The sequence below is a fragment of the Atta cephalotes genome, assembly GCF_000143395.1.
Source record: "Atta cephalotes unplaced genomic scaffold scaffold00034, whole genome shotgun sequence".
NCBI lineage: Eukaryota > Metazoa > Arthropoda > Insecta > Hymenoptera > Formicidae > Atta > Atta cephalotes.
Genome location: NW_012130098.1, coordinates 3354789 through 3369661, shown reverse-complemented (window position 1 = coordinate 3369661; position 14873 = coordinate 3354789). Strand labels below are relative to the sequence as shown.

The 14873-nt window shown below is 30.6% G+C and overlaps 2 protein-coding genes across 2 annotated transcripts in view; one reads left to right on the top strand and one right to left on the bottom strand.

Moving 5' to 3' along the window:
• The window catches only part of LOC105621587 (GTP-binding protein Rheb homolog), a 2634-nt gene extending 1090 nt beyond the window's left edge, over positions 1-1544 (top strand). The window contains exons 2-5 of the mRNA XM_012203057.1: positions 216-287; positions 714-921; positions 1011-1140; positions 1208-1544. Of these exons, the coding sequence (XP_012058447.1) occupies positions 216-287; positions 714-921; positions 1011-1140; positions 1208-1297 (500 nt within the window). The 3' untranslated portion in view covers positions 1298-1544. The remainder of the gene's footprint in view (positions 1-215; positions 288-713; positions 922-1010; positions 1141-1207) is intronic.
• Positions 1545-9403: 7859 nt separating this feature from the next.
• On the bottom strand, positions 9404-12050 carry LOC105621546 (phosphatidylinositide phosphatase SAC1). The gene is made up of 8 exons (XM_012203019.1): positions 12013-12050; positions 11793-11884; positions 11385-11725; positions 11200-11311; positions 10771-11114; positions 10205-10582; positions 9822-9989; positions 9404-9682 (listed from the first exon to the last, which is right to left on the bottom strand). Exons 1-8 carry the CDS (start codon positions 12048-12050, stop codon positions 9404-9406), a joined length of 1752 nt encoding a protein of 583 aa, XP_012058409.1.
• Between the last annotated feature and the right edge of the window lie 2823 nt (positions 12051-14873).

The window sequence follows — 14873 nt, the reverse complement described above, 5'->3', positions numbered from 1 at the left end:
GAGAGAGAGAGAGAGTATATGTGTGTAATAAAAATTAAGTTAGTTAATTCATTCTAAACTGATAGTTACAACCTTTATAGGATATCACAGTCTGTACTTATTATTATCTATGGGATATAACTTGAAACTTTTTGCAGTAAGACATGATTAACATTATATAACTGAAGATACATTTATATATTTACTCAAATATATATTTAATATATATTTAATAGGTAAATCATCCCTTAGTATACAATTTGTGGAGGGACAATTTGTAGACTCATATGATCCTACAATAGAAAATAGTAAGAAACACTTTTCTCGTTTATTAGTTTTTATTATTTTATTCTATTCTATTATTTTATTATTTTATTCTACGAATCTATAATTTATTAAAATTGAATGCATTATGCAATTTAAAAGTATTAAAATCCAACGATATATAAAAGGCTAATAATCAAAAAACTTATTAAAACTCCATTATTCATTTATATTGTTTAATAAATATAATTAAAGATAGAAATAATAAATCAAACTGTAGAAAGTACAAAAATTAAAACGCTAGAATACAATTACATGTTATACTTATGTTAAACGAATAATGGAGTTTTATTAAGTTTTATTAAGTTTCTTATTAGCCTTTTATCTCGTTGTTGGATTTTAAATATCAAGAGTTCTGTTACTTCAAGTTTTTTATTTTTTAAGTATTACAAGTCTTTCGCATGTTACAGCATTCACAAAAAGTACACGAGTAAATAGTCAAGATTATGAACTCAAGTTAGTAGATACAGCTGGTCAGGATGAATATAGTATATTTCCTACTCAGTATTCGATGGATATTCATGGCTATGTTCTAGTATATAGCATAACCAGTGCAAAGAGTTTTGAGATTGTACAAATTATTTATGACAAATTACTCGACATTACTGGAAAACTCCAGTAAGTATTTAAGTTCTCAAATGCAATATTTATTCGATGTTCATTCATGTAGCATTTATAGATGTTGAATAACATCTTCGGTTTTATAGCGTTCCGATCGTATTAGTGGGTAATAAAACAGATCTGTATGTTGATCGTATGATCACGACAGATCAAGGAAAACGTTTAGCAAACTCTTGGAATGCAGCATTTTTAGAAACCAGTGCAAAACAAAATGAGGTATCTACAGATGCTTTTTCACTCTAGAAGTCTATCGCGAAATTTTTATTGAACGCATTTTCTATAGTCTGTTGCAGATATTTTTCACACACTATTAAAGGAGATCGAGAAAGCCAATGGGAATGTACAAGAAAAGCCAAATTGTATTATTTGTTGAATTGTTTGAATCAATGGCTTTAACAAAAATGTAAATGTGTAAAATTTGGTAAAAGAAACCATCATCGTTATACTCTAATACCTTTACAATCCCATTAAATACAAGTGTCAAAAAGTGTAAATGAAAAGTGCATGTTAAATGATTATATTTTATTTTTTCTCGCTATACATTATAGATAATTTAGTTATCAATATACATAATACACAATCATGAATAATTATTATTCATGATTATATTAATTATACAATGGTTATTATTTTTATAATATACTTATATACATTCTTATACATACATTTTAGTTTAACGTTCGGATTATATAATTAAGATAATCTAGCATATTATTATTAATTTCTGTTTGATTATGTTTTGGGTCCCCAAATAGATGTAGAATTTATCATTAAGATCAACACTCATATAAGTTAAATTATAGTATTAGTTAAGTCTATAGATTTCTATCCTTTTTAATACATTTAAATATATCTCCTTTTATAAAAAAAAAGTATATATTGAAAGGCTAATTTAAAAAATCTATTTCTACATAAATATCAATTATACAAAATGTTTTCATTTGTTATAATTATGATTCACTGATCATAGTGCACAAGAAAATAAGACGATAGAATGTATATTTCGTATGTAAAAAAAATTAAAAAAGATGTGTCAGATAGCACTGTTCCAAAACAGCCACCTATCCAATAATGAATAATTTATAGGATTGAGAAGTAAGCCATTAGCGATCTAGTATTAGTATAGACATCTGTGTACTGAGTGCACCCATTCTACGTAGTTTGAAACCGGAAATTGACAGTTTATGTGGCGTTTAGAGCCCGTGGTATTTCTTTTTCTATTTTGATGAGAGCAGTGCGATAGAGTGAAATTAGACATGTCAATATTGAGCAAAAATATTGACTATGAATATATTAAGATATTTTAAAACTATCTACATTTCCGAATGAATAGACATCGAATATATTGCACAGCGAATAGATTAAAAAAAATTCGCAAAACTTTTTTTAAAACTTACGAACAAAGATCTGTGATATTTGATCATTTAATGTAGGAAAAGCTCCGTTTATTTATAGTCCCAATCAATATTATAAACAATAAATGGAACTCCTTCTTTTATGTTTCAATAATATAACTAATCATTAGCCCTTAAATATTATTATAATATATAACTCAAAAATCTAAAATAAAAACAAAAACTAAGAAATATAATTGGTGAAAAATGTATTTAATAATCATTTTTTTTATAAACTTGACATCACTTATACTGAGCGCTCCTACATTTAATCATATTTCGTTGGATCTAAAAGTACAAACAAATGTAATGCATGATTTACAATGGGCAGTAACAGTAGTTCATTAAAGAGTAGGCGTAGAAATCGACCAATCATAGTTGATTATTTTTCTCATATTCAACTATGATTGATCGATTTCTACGCCTACTCCTTAATTCATTACTGCTAAATTCATTGCTGCCCATAAGGCCGGAAATAATAGTCTCTTAAAACCATTTTACATTAGTCATATCGTAGACATCGTAAGCTTATTTCATCAGTCAATCCGAAGCTTCAATTTTAAAATCGCATGATAATTACGACGATAATTACGATGCTTCTGACGATACGATTATTGTAGAATGGCCTTTATTTCAAGCAATGACTGCGTTCAGCAGAACACAACCGTTTTTGCAACCGTTTTATGATTCTCTGCTGAGATTGGACTATTCCTCTTGATTTAAAAGCATAACCCAATCAGCGCGAAGACTTCCAACAGTTGCAAAATAAACGCTCTGCTGAACGCAGCCAAGGCTGTGGTTAAAGTCTCGCTACAAATGCTTTTGATGGATCAATTAGAAGAAAGAATTTTACAAATTAACCAATTAATCAATTAAAAAATTAATATGGCTCTCTTAGTTCATGCACTAGCTTAAGACCATCTCGAATCTTAAACAACGTCTATGAATTCCGCTCTATAAGATAATTGTGCTCCGCACAATAAAAGGGATAGGGAATTTCAATCTATCAGAAATCATGTATTGTGGAATACACAATTTCTGATAAGTTGAAATTCTTATTCTCTGTTCCTTGTTCCTTTTGTGTGGAGTCCCTAAGTATTCATAAAAATGGAGAGTGAATATGAATAATAAAAAATATCTAATCCATATTTTATTCATAATTTTTTATTCGATATTTTTATATTGAACAGCAAAAAATATCGAATAACGATAAACATTCCTAAGTGAAATACCACGGATTCTAAAACGCCACAACTGTCAATTTTCAGCTTCAACCACTGAAAAGCATGGGAATGCTTGAGCTGCGTTCCGATTCATGCATGATGCGCATAATGCATCATTTCTCTTTATTTAATATGCGGTGAATAACAAGGATAAATAATGCAGCATGTGTATCAAACGGAATGCAGCCTTGGTTTATATATGTCGTTGGTATAAGGACTCTAGGAACATTTTGCGGTTTTAGGGACAGGAATTAAAAAGGAAAGATATCCTCATATCTTTTTTGAGATTTCTTTTTGGCTCTTCATCATTTCTATTCCAAAACATCTTCTCCAAGGAAAATTTTCCTCGAAGAGCACATTTTAGTTAGAATGTAGTCTAGATATATATGTCTTATTAATTAATTTTATTAATTGTTTATTAACAAAAGGAAAATTATGGTATATTTTACAAATCGGTAATCGATTTTATATTGAAACATATTTCCATATATTAATATATTTTGCAAGAATTTTTATTGTATTTTTTCGCTTCTGAGTACGTACTATGAAATTGTTCAGAATAGACTCCGATTTGTAATTCGATTATTTTCTATTGTGTTTTGTGGAAAACGAAATACTTAATTTCAATTGAAATCTAATTCAAAACAGTTCGCAATAATAGTTTCTGAAACTACCAGAGCGGGTACGTTGAACGTGTTTCTCGCTTCGGTTGTTACATCATCTGAACTATTTTTTGTAAAGCGTGGCCGGCTTTGACTGTGCATTTGTATCTTCTAACTTTCAATTCCTTTGTCTAGACGCGCATCCGTGAGACACGAAAGTGTTTAGACTATTATAGACGCAGGCACTCAAGGTCTTCAGGCAGGAAGATTCGTTTTGTCATTTTTTGTTTGGATTATCCTATTACATTATCCTGTTTCAAGATTCCCGTTTGTCCGGTTCGAGATGGCCGATGCATTTTCTATACAGATTAATCACTTTGGAGACCATTAATTCGTTATTGGCCAAATCACCTCGGTAATCTTGGAACAAAGGGCGCAGGCCAATCAACGAGGAAGGAAGGAAGTTCCATAATACGTGCCCCGAGCAAGTATTATTTAATTCTTTATTTTTACATGTATTATTTTCTGATGTCACAAATTGAGATAGTAGTGGTGAGCAAACAGGAGCATTAAGTCTATAAAATATCAAATCCATAATTAAACTTATAATAGGTAAATAGAAGAGTGAAGTATATTATAGTATTGTGTCTGATTGTATGATTCAGCTATTAATTGTGTAGTGTTTAGTAGAACACAATAGTTTTGCAATCATTTTATGATTATCTACTAATAGGACCATTTCTAGGGTTCGGGGAGACGCTATTATTAGTGCTACTAGTGTCATTCTATCTTCATCGTCATTAAACGTAAAACAAGGATAGTATAACACAAATAGCGCTCTCCGAACACAGCCTAGATCTAAAAGTATAATTCAATCAAGAAGTTGAAGAAAACTTCCAACAATTGCAAAATAAACTTTCTGTTGAACGCAATTATATCACGTTACAATGCAAATATTCGCAAGCATCCACAAGAAGGATAAATTACGAACGCATAATTCAACGAACAAATTCGGAACAAACTCAACTTTTTCTTTTTTTCAACGACAAGACTTTGATATACTAAAACATATTCTTTCTGACATATTTCTTGTTTACATTTAAATAGACAGCCATAATTTATAACCATGGATGTATAATAAAATATAATACATATACATGTACGTAAATTCTAAAAACGGTATGTATTTTGGCTCAAGGTTCCATGGTTATGGAAATTCGAATATTCCCTACATATGACTTAATTTACAATGTTAATCCTACTTTAAGCACTTTGCGAATCAGTAATGCGCCAATACAATCGCCGACGATGCAATCAATTTGTTTTTATAAATCAATTTCATTTATGTAATTATTTTCATTTTGACTTTTCTAATTTATTAATAATTGGTTTTCGTTCTATACTCGAATAAAAGGTACATGAAAATTTGGCTTTTATTTTATTAAATTGTCTCTTATGACTTTATTTATTTCGAGTAACTGTAATTTGTATTTTTTCTATATCTATAAAAAATCAATTTATAATTCGAATTCATTATTCATAGAATTTATGAAATTCTACTGAAATCAATCTAAATGAAATTTCCATCAAATATAATATAAAAAAATTAACAATAAAATTTATTTAAAATTCGAAAAATAAATTAACGAACTAATAATGGTAAATAATGATGGTATTTATATTAAACCATTAAAAAATATAAATATTACCATTATTACGAAAAATGACTAATCATTTAATTCTAATTATAATAAAAATTTGATTTCAGATAAATAATTAAAATAATTCAAAGATACCAGAAGGTTTGTAGGTTATTGCTGTGTTTTTGTCCATTACTAATGCCAACTTTTTCGTGAACCTTGCCGTTCACTTCCATCAGGGCGAGCAGCATACTGATACTGAGCTGCTTCTCCAGGAAACACCCTGTAGAGAGGGGTGAGGTATGTTGGAGAAAGAGGAGGTCTTTCTTGATCTCCAATCAAGAGAGCAATCTTCATATTCTATTTACATTAGAAGAGTTTCTGTGAAAGAGTCTCTGTTCAAATTGTCTGGATGTTTCTGTATTTCTAGGGCCTCTGTACTTCCTTAGGAAATATGACGTCGTTATAACTATACCGTTTTGTCGAATAATATTTGATGTCCTTAATGCTGTGTTCTGCCAATGCTGATTGAATTGCATGTTTCAGCCCATTGATATTCCTTTATGCATACGTTGACCATTCTTCCGGTTTCATCGATGTATACTTTCTCGTAAGAGTAAAGTATTTTGTGTACTCCTGCGGAACTGAGTGGAGGTCTTTGGTCTTTAGGATTTCTCAAGATTTGCTCAAACTTCCTTGGAGACTTGAAAATGGTTTGGATGTTGTGTTTGTTCAAAAATTCTGTCGATTCGATCTATTGTTTCTTTTACATATGGAAGAATGGAGAGGCTTCTTTTGTTTAATTCTTCCTGTGTGTCCAAGTTGTTCTTTGTCCCGCTCCTATGTTTGCTGATTGTCCTATCCACTTTTTTCTTATTGCAACCGTTCCGCTGTAAGGTTTGTTTCAAATAGTTGAGTTCTGTTTGTAGATTTTTTTATCAGAGATAAGATACTGCTCTATGCATAAGTAAGTGTATTGCCAACTGTTTTTGCGCTGGATGGTAGTGCACCTTGGAATATAAGTATCTGTGTTGGCTTCTTGTATACTTCATGATCCAGGGTATTGTCAGTCTTCTTTGACAAGAACATCCAAGAGGAGCTTACCATGTCCATGGGAAATCGAATATTAGGATGTTATTGAAAAAGTTTAAGAATTTATGAAGTTCATCACTACCATGTCTCCAGATTACAAAAGTATCGTCTACATAACGAAACCAATTTTTAGTTTATTGATCGCTTTACAAAGGAATTTTTCTCAAGTGCTCCATGAACATGTTTGCAATTACAGAAGAGATGGGGAAGCTCATAGTCACTCTAGATGTTTGTTTGTAGAATTAGTTATTGTAGGTAAAATATGTAATCGTTAATGCTCAATTAAATGGGATGATGTTATTGGGAACATTATGTGAGATTTTAATTATATTTAGGATTTCTTTTATTGGGACGTTTGTGAAAAATGACTTTACATGACAAGGAAGATATCCTCTCTTTCCCAACATATCCTTTACTCCCTTCTACAGAGTCTACATAAAGTTTTCTGGAGGAGCAGTTCAGTATCAGTGCGCTGCTTGCACTGATGAAGTGAACGGCAAAGTTCACGAAACATTGGCATTAGTAATAAAAACACGGTGATAACCCACAAACTTTTGATATCTTTAAAGATAACAGCTATGAAATCATAAAAAGCATTAAAATAATGTTTGTTATAGTATAAATAATTAGTATAATTAATTATAAAATAAAAGTTTTGTATGTAGAGTATATTTCTAAAAAAACATCCATTGTGAGGAAAATAATTATTTCAAACTTCTACAAAAAAAAAAATGTAACAAAAGATCCCATGAAAAGGATTCCATGAATTCTCTCAGTTCTGAACTGGAAACCATTCTCATGCTTACCTCAGATATTTATGGATTATCTATGGACGGTGAGTATCTAACACGATCATTTAGTTTTGTTTATGATCACCTTAAAGATCCTTAAATAAGAGCTTGGACACAGTTTAGACAATTTTTATTGATCCACCATATTTTTAAAGATGGTTAAGATAGAATGTGATATACGGGGTGAGCCAAAAGTCTGAATACATCTAAATATCTTAAACGATGCATTTTAGGAAAAAATGTTTCTTACAAAAGTTAAAAAGACGCATTCAACGATAGTAGTTATTTAACCTAGGATGGCGTTGTCAGGTTAAGGTCAATATGAATTTTTTAAATGGAACCCCCCCCCCCTCTTTTTACATTACATATTCTTGTAGCTTATCAAGAGTTTTTCAAAACACTATAATTAAGTTCATTTTCATTAAGTACTTTATGAGTTATAAGGCTTGAAAATTACAGTACCGTCGGCATTAGCATTACCCAAGACTGACGGCTAAAATATGAATGTTCAGGATCATGTCCTGAATTGAAACATTTGTTAAGATCAAGGTTACTGGAAATTGTTTCTCTTATTTTCATTTTTGCACTGAAAATTCATTTTTATGTAAAAATAAAAATAAGAGAAATAATCTCCAATATTCAAGAGGTTTTATCCGGTCAGATATCTTGGGTAATGCTAATGCCTACTATAACTTTCAAGCCTTATAACTCGCAAAGTACTTAATGAACATGAACTTAATTATAGTGTTTTGGAAAGCTCTCGATAAGCTACAAAAAAATGTAATGAAAAAGGGGGAAATTCCATTAAAAAAATTTTTTATGTTGACCTTGATCTGACCTTAATAACGCCATCCTAGATCAAATAATTACTTTATCGTTGAATGCATCTTTTTAAGCCTTACAACTTTTGTAAGAAACATTTTTTTCTAAACTGCATCGTTTATGAGATATTTGGATCCAGACTTTTGACCCCTATAGATGTATAATAGGCTTTCTAATATAATAATTATTTCTAAACTATAAGAAATTGAACAATCACAGTTGAATATGAAAAGAATAATTGATCAATTTCTTATAGCTTTTAAGACTTAAAGCTTAGATAATAATTTATTGTAGAAAGCCTATGAAATAGAATGAGATGGTGAATATTCCATTTTATCTTAAGCAGATCCTGAAACATGTAGCATATCAAATTCTCGTGTCCAATCTTTTATATGAGAATTTTCAGACTGCCTTACTGCTTATTCTACCAGAGATTAATGACTTAATCTTTAACAATATGTCAGGAAAGCTTGTTACAAAATGTCAAGCGAATCTTAAGGAATGAATGTCATTTGCGAGAATAGACTCCACTATACTCTATGCGAAAAGTGCAAATTTCATTGTAATAATAATTTGTAATGGACACCCCCTCCCTCCCATCAACTTTATACTAAAATAAAAGCTCATTTGACAGGTGCAACTGCTTGTGTAACTGTAAAATGCGAATAGAACTCTTCATAAATCAACATAAATCAACATAAATCAACATAAATTAACTTTGTGAAAATAGTCGTTGTTAATTAGTTGTCGCATGATGAGATCTATTTTTGTGTCGCGAAACAATCGACATATCAATTGATAACTGTTGATCAAATGATAATGGTGCAAAACATAATCTACAATTACTTATCGCCATTGGTTATCCATATTGTACAATATATATAATTTAAAATTTTATAAAATCATTCATTAATTCTAAAGTAATTTTGGCTTATCGACATATTGCTTGCCATGGTGGATAATGGTGGCGAAGGTACCGGCCACCATGGCGCCCCAGAATAGCATATAGAGTAATATTTCTGTTGTATATCGCGATGGTAAGATTATGTGAGCGACCAACATTGAGGACGCGACTAAAAGAACAAGTGGGAATGTAGCATAACGCCAATTTCGTTCGGATTCTAAGGGACATTGAATGGAAGTACATTCGCCATCCTGAACGATGTAACGACCTAGAAAGAGCTCCAACGAATCCTGTACAACATAAAATAACATTCACAATATCATCAAAAGAGAGAAGAATGTTTTTAAGAATTATTTACCTGTCTATATCCATAAAATATCGTTTATAATATTATCAAAAGAGAGAAGAATGTTTTCAAGAATTATTTACCTGTCTATATCCATCGGCGAAATTGTTCTTGTAATATCTTGTCAGAGAATTTAAACCGTCTTTCATTGCACCCAATTTAGTACGCTTTCCAGTTCGCGTAAAGTCAGTTTTCAATGCTCCTGTACCCGAATATTGGATGCTTATTACATCTGCGTTATCCGCCCAAATCTAAAAATATTAATAAACAATTTTTTTAATCAATAAAACTATTTTTATTATTAAAAAATCATTTTGTCAGACTTGTCAGACTATCTCATTTTTATTATTATTTAGTATTATAATTATTATTTATGTACGTATTATAAGACTACTCCTTGATTTTATTTAATATTAAAAATTTAGAAAAAATTATATGAAAAATTTTATTTGAAAAAATAAAATACCTGTTTGAAAAGATTTTCAAATGCAGGATGATCTTCCACCTTTCTAAGTATCTCTAGCCTGCTCAATACTTCGTTAAGAACTCGCTTCGCCAGCATGCTTTGTACAACATTTGTTCGGTCTAAACAGTCGATACAATTTGTACGGAAAACACCATCCTGAGCCGAAAATAATGCTCCGTCCCTCATCAATAAGAAATACCCCATCTGTTCTTGATCATGTGTTAATCGGTCCATTAAAGTGTTCAATTTGTCCCATCTCAGTCTTCTGCATTCCGCATGAAAATCAAAAGCCTCATATCGAATATTTTGATTGTTAATTCTTTGCACTAAATTACGATATGCGTTTTCTAGCAATGCTTCTGGTCCACATTGATCAATCTGTTCAAAATACTGGTATGTTTATAAATATAACAATAACAGTTTTTTTCTATGAAATAAAAAATTTCTAAGCCAATCTCTGCAGATAGTACGAATAAATATAATTCACGAAAAAGCTTTTTTCATAATTATTTTAATTTTATAGTATCTAAATATCATAAATATATAAATGTAAAAAGAAAATTTACCAAATTCACTAAAATTTGTTTTCCATAATGAAAGATTTGGACATCAAAGTGACGAGCACAAGCGCTTTGATGATCCTCGTGTGGACTAATCTGTGGTTTTGGCTTGTATTTCAAGTTTGGTGCTTGATACCAAAACAGAGGAATGGATCCACGCGTTTGCACGAAGGAACTGCAATTACCATTTACCTCGATCAGTTGCTCTGTCTCTACATAATTGGATACATTTCCAGTGGCATCTATACCACGTGAAAATAATCTTGATCCAGCACGATGTATACCACGTCTAGAGACAATACCCCAATTGAATGCAACGCCATTCACAACCACTGTGTTCAGTGAGATGACTATATAATCAATTGTTAAGGGGGCTCATTACAGAAAAATATAAACACTTAAAAATTTTAATGATACAACATTATTGAAGGATACAGCCATGAATGATAGGTAAACAAAATTTGTATTGCTCTGGTCTTGCACTTAGGTCCTGCAGAAGATACGCATTCCATACGAATCTAGGATCTGCTCTGTCATGAAGTGGCATCTAAATAATGACATGTCCTTTACCATAAAACTGCTTACAACACTGCATAAAGTAGCAATCAAAACATATTTACTTGCAAAAATTCAGGTGTTGTGTTATGCAACCTCTGCATAGTATGACTGAGGTCATAGGTATAACTGAAGTAAAAGTATGGTGTGTTTAAGACAGATTTTATCATCTCCAGGTATGTAGAATTATTTTGGACCTGTTTCTCAGTCAAATGCAAAAAGGATCTAGTATAGGGTATCACATCTGTTGAAGATATTTTAAAGATGTTATGCCCAGCTATAGTCCCACACATCTGAGCATCCGTAACAACAATAAGGTAACGACATGCCAAGAGATGTATAGTTCCTATCAGTCCCCATATTTTTCTACGGCTGGCAGTTGTTGGAATCTGATTAGCAGTGCCGACTACAAAAGGAAACAAAAATCATCAACTTTAGTTTAATTCTAACACATAAAATTGTCTATTAATTACCTTGAGTATAGATCTGCTGACTCACTCTATCGACTACTAGCAGGACCTTAGTTCCGACTGATTCTATGAAAAACTTCTCTGGAGTAGCATATCTTGGCAAAAATAAAATTGATAATTAAAGTGAGCAATAAAATTGGTAGCACACATAATTTTTCCACATATGTATTTTACAAACTAAAATGCATTCTATGCAAATGTATTCTCTTTATAATCTACTCACAAGTATAAACTGTCATATATATCCATATTTGGCATCATATTGTCAAATGATGAATAGATCGGAGGCAAGTAGATACGCTGAGCAGAAAGACGAGTAAGCGAGAAAATAATAATAAAATAACGCTTAGGAAAAATAAATTACTATCTTCTGGTGAAACACAATCCATACATACACATGGTAAATTATTATTATACAGTATTTAGTCCTTTGCACCTCAAAAATCAATAAAATTAGGCTTTTTCGACACGTTTTTGCGTAAAACAAAAAAATTTGGTACAAAAAAGGATAAAGGTTGAGAATATCTTGATCACCACAAATTTTGATAAAAATATACTTAATTGATTCGTTTTCGCGTAAAGATTAAGATTTGACGAGAAAAGAATGTTCTGCCTTGTGAACCGAAATACAAATCATTAAAGTTGATGATTATGCAGGTTAGGAAATCTGTCACATCCACGAAACACTACAATCATGAAGACTAGAATCACAGATTATCAAAAATTAGAAGGAAACTTATAGCACAGTATAAGTACATATAATATGGACACTGAGCGTCAGCACCTTTGATATAGTGGATTCTAGATCTTGACTTGCCGCCATGTTATGAATTGGAAAGGCGCTTATAAATTTGAATTTTTATAAAGCTACAGAATGATTTTTCTAAAAAAAAAAAAGAAATAATTCGATCATGAAAATTGTTTATAGCATATATATTTTTCAATCAGAATTATATAATAATATAATGTTAACGAATTCATTATATAAAAATAATATTCACATTAATAATAATAATAATATTAAACAGTAATAAGTAAATTAAAAATAATAATAATTGATTAAATATCTTATGAAAATTGTAATTGAATAATTATATGAAAAAATAATATATTGCATGAAAATTGTAATTAAATGTGAATTGTAATTTAATAATATACGTATACACACACGCACGCACGCAAATAAAAATAAAGTATGCATTTATGTGTGTGTGTATGTGTGTGTACGTGTATTATTATTTTAAAAATATATACGCTATAAACAATTTTTACGAATTATCTATTATCTTTCTTTTTTAGAAAAATCATTCTGTAGCTTTATAAAAATTCAAATTTATAAGCGCCTTTCCAACTTACAACATGGCGGCGAATCATGTGACCTGAGACCACTACATCAAAAGTGCCGACGTTCAGGTCCATACTGTATGTACTTATACTGTGCTTATGTCTTAACTCTTATTAGAGCAACTCTAACATACGTGTATTACGGGCGCCGCCAAGTAAGCGGTGTAATATGAAATACCGCCGCGAAATGGATTCGTTTTTCATAAAGAGAAAATGACGCGGATAATCTATAAAGAGACGTATATAAATGGAATTCGTCACTTACTTTTAGATTGATGATTAGTGTTCATGGATTGTCATAGGGCCTTTGAAAGTGTTTTTATTTAGTTATTCATAGTTAATTTCTGTCACGCATATTTATTTCATGTATTTTGTATCATACTGAGATACGGATATACTCTTATAAAAAAATATTGCGCAGTAGTGTTCAGTAGTATTTTTGTACAAGGTTTTAACATAAAAAATAATGTTAGTACGTTATCCACTAGATAAAAATAGGATGAAATGAATAAAAAATTTCTGGTTATCCAGATGAATCAAAAATTTCTGGTTATCCAGAAATTCTAATAATATCTAAACAAAAATGTCCTATGGATGTAGAATAAGAAGGTGTATAAACATCCTAAATACTTCCTAAGTGTATCTTAAATAGCTCCTAAGTTTTTCAAATACGTACTCTAAATGTTTGAAAACCCTTCGACATACATCTGCGAGCAAAGAGATATTTCTTTGAAATTGAGATTTTTTTTTTTCAGTGTAGTTCGGTTTCCTGGATATCTATGGAATAAAAGTACCGTTTCATGTATATAAAATCGGAACGATGGAACGAATTTCTTACTAGAAATGAGTTCACTAGCATTTTGTTCCGCAAGAAGTTCTCTACTGTATCGGAATTACCAGAATCATGGCTGAAATGATATGGAATCGACATGGAATCAACGGAATGTCATGTCGATTGCATGTTGATTTGCTATGTCGATCCGGTTACTGTTGATAATTGAGAATTTAACAACTTCGAAGAAGAAAATTAATAATTCTTATTTTTCAATACGACATATTCTTGTTTTACATATATGTAAACGAATGCTAGCAGTTCGTCAAATAATTTCGATATCATTCTGAAGTAATTGAAGAACTTCTCGATCGGTCGTTTGCATTTCAACAGCTAAATTGTCACTTAGAGATGCCTCATTTTTTATGTAAATATTGACTGTATCCAGAATTTTTGTTTTCTTGTATATTTCTGTTGTTGCAATAAAACATTATAAGCGAAATAAAATTTTCTATTTTTTACTCTACTATTTATAATATTGCTTTTTAATATTTATTTTGTGTTTAATCTTATCTTTTGTATTTTTTAAAGTGTATTACAAGGAACGTTGTACTAATAAATAATACATTCAAATTTACCACGAAACGATAATGTAACTTGATAACAATTCTCATTGGTCATTCGATTGTCACGTGATTACATCTTGCGCATAGGCATACTTTTGTCTTTATATCATGGATATCCCTACCCCCGTATTTTATTAATACGCACATACATATATGCTGACAATCGTTGGATAATCACTCAAACAGTTAGCTGTCTGTTAAAGGAATAGATGGACAGGCTAATTGACTGATTTTCAGTTCGCCCGTTATCGACGAGGACCTACGAAAAAAATCGATTGTTTGGTGAAATTATCGACTTGTATCTACTTATCTTGAATTAATTTATTTCAACATATTTGTGAT

Bases quoted from the DNA above. Each gene is read 5' to 3' on its own strand.
- LOC105621546 (XM_012203019.1), bottom strand. From the start codon at position 12,050: ATGATGCCAAATATGGATATATATGACAGTTTATACTT. The intron at 11,726-11,792 runs GTAATTAATAGA...TTCCTTTTGTAG, and splicing joins TCAGCAGATCTATACTCAAG to TCGGCACTGCTAATCAGATT. The intron at 10,583-10,770 runs GTAAATTTTCTT...TATTTTGAACAG, and splicing joins AACAAATTTTAGTGAATTTG to ATTGATCAATGTGGACCAGA.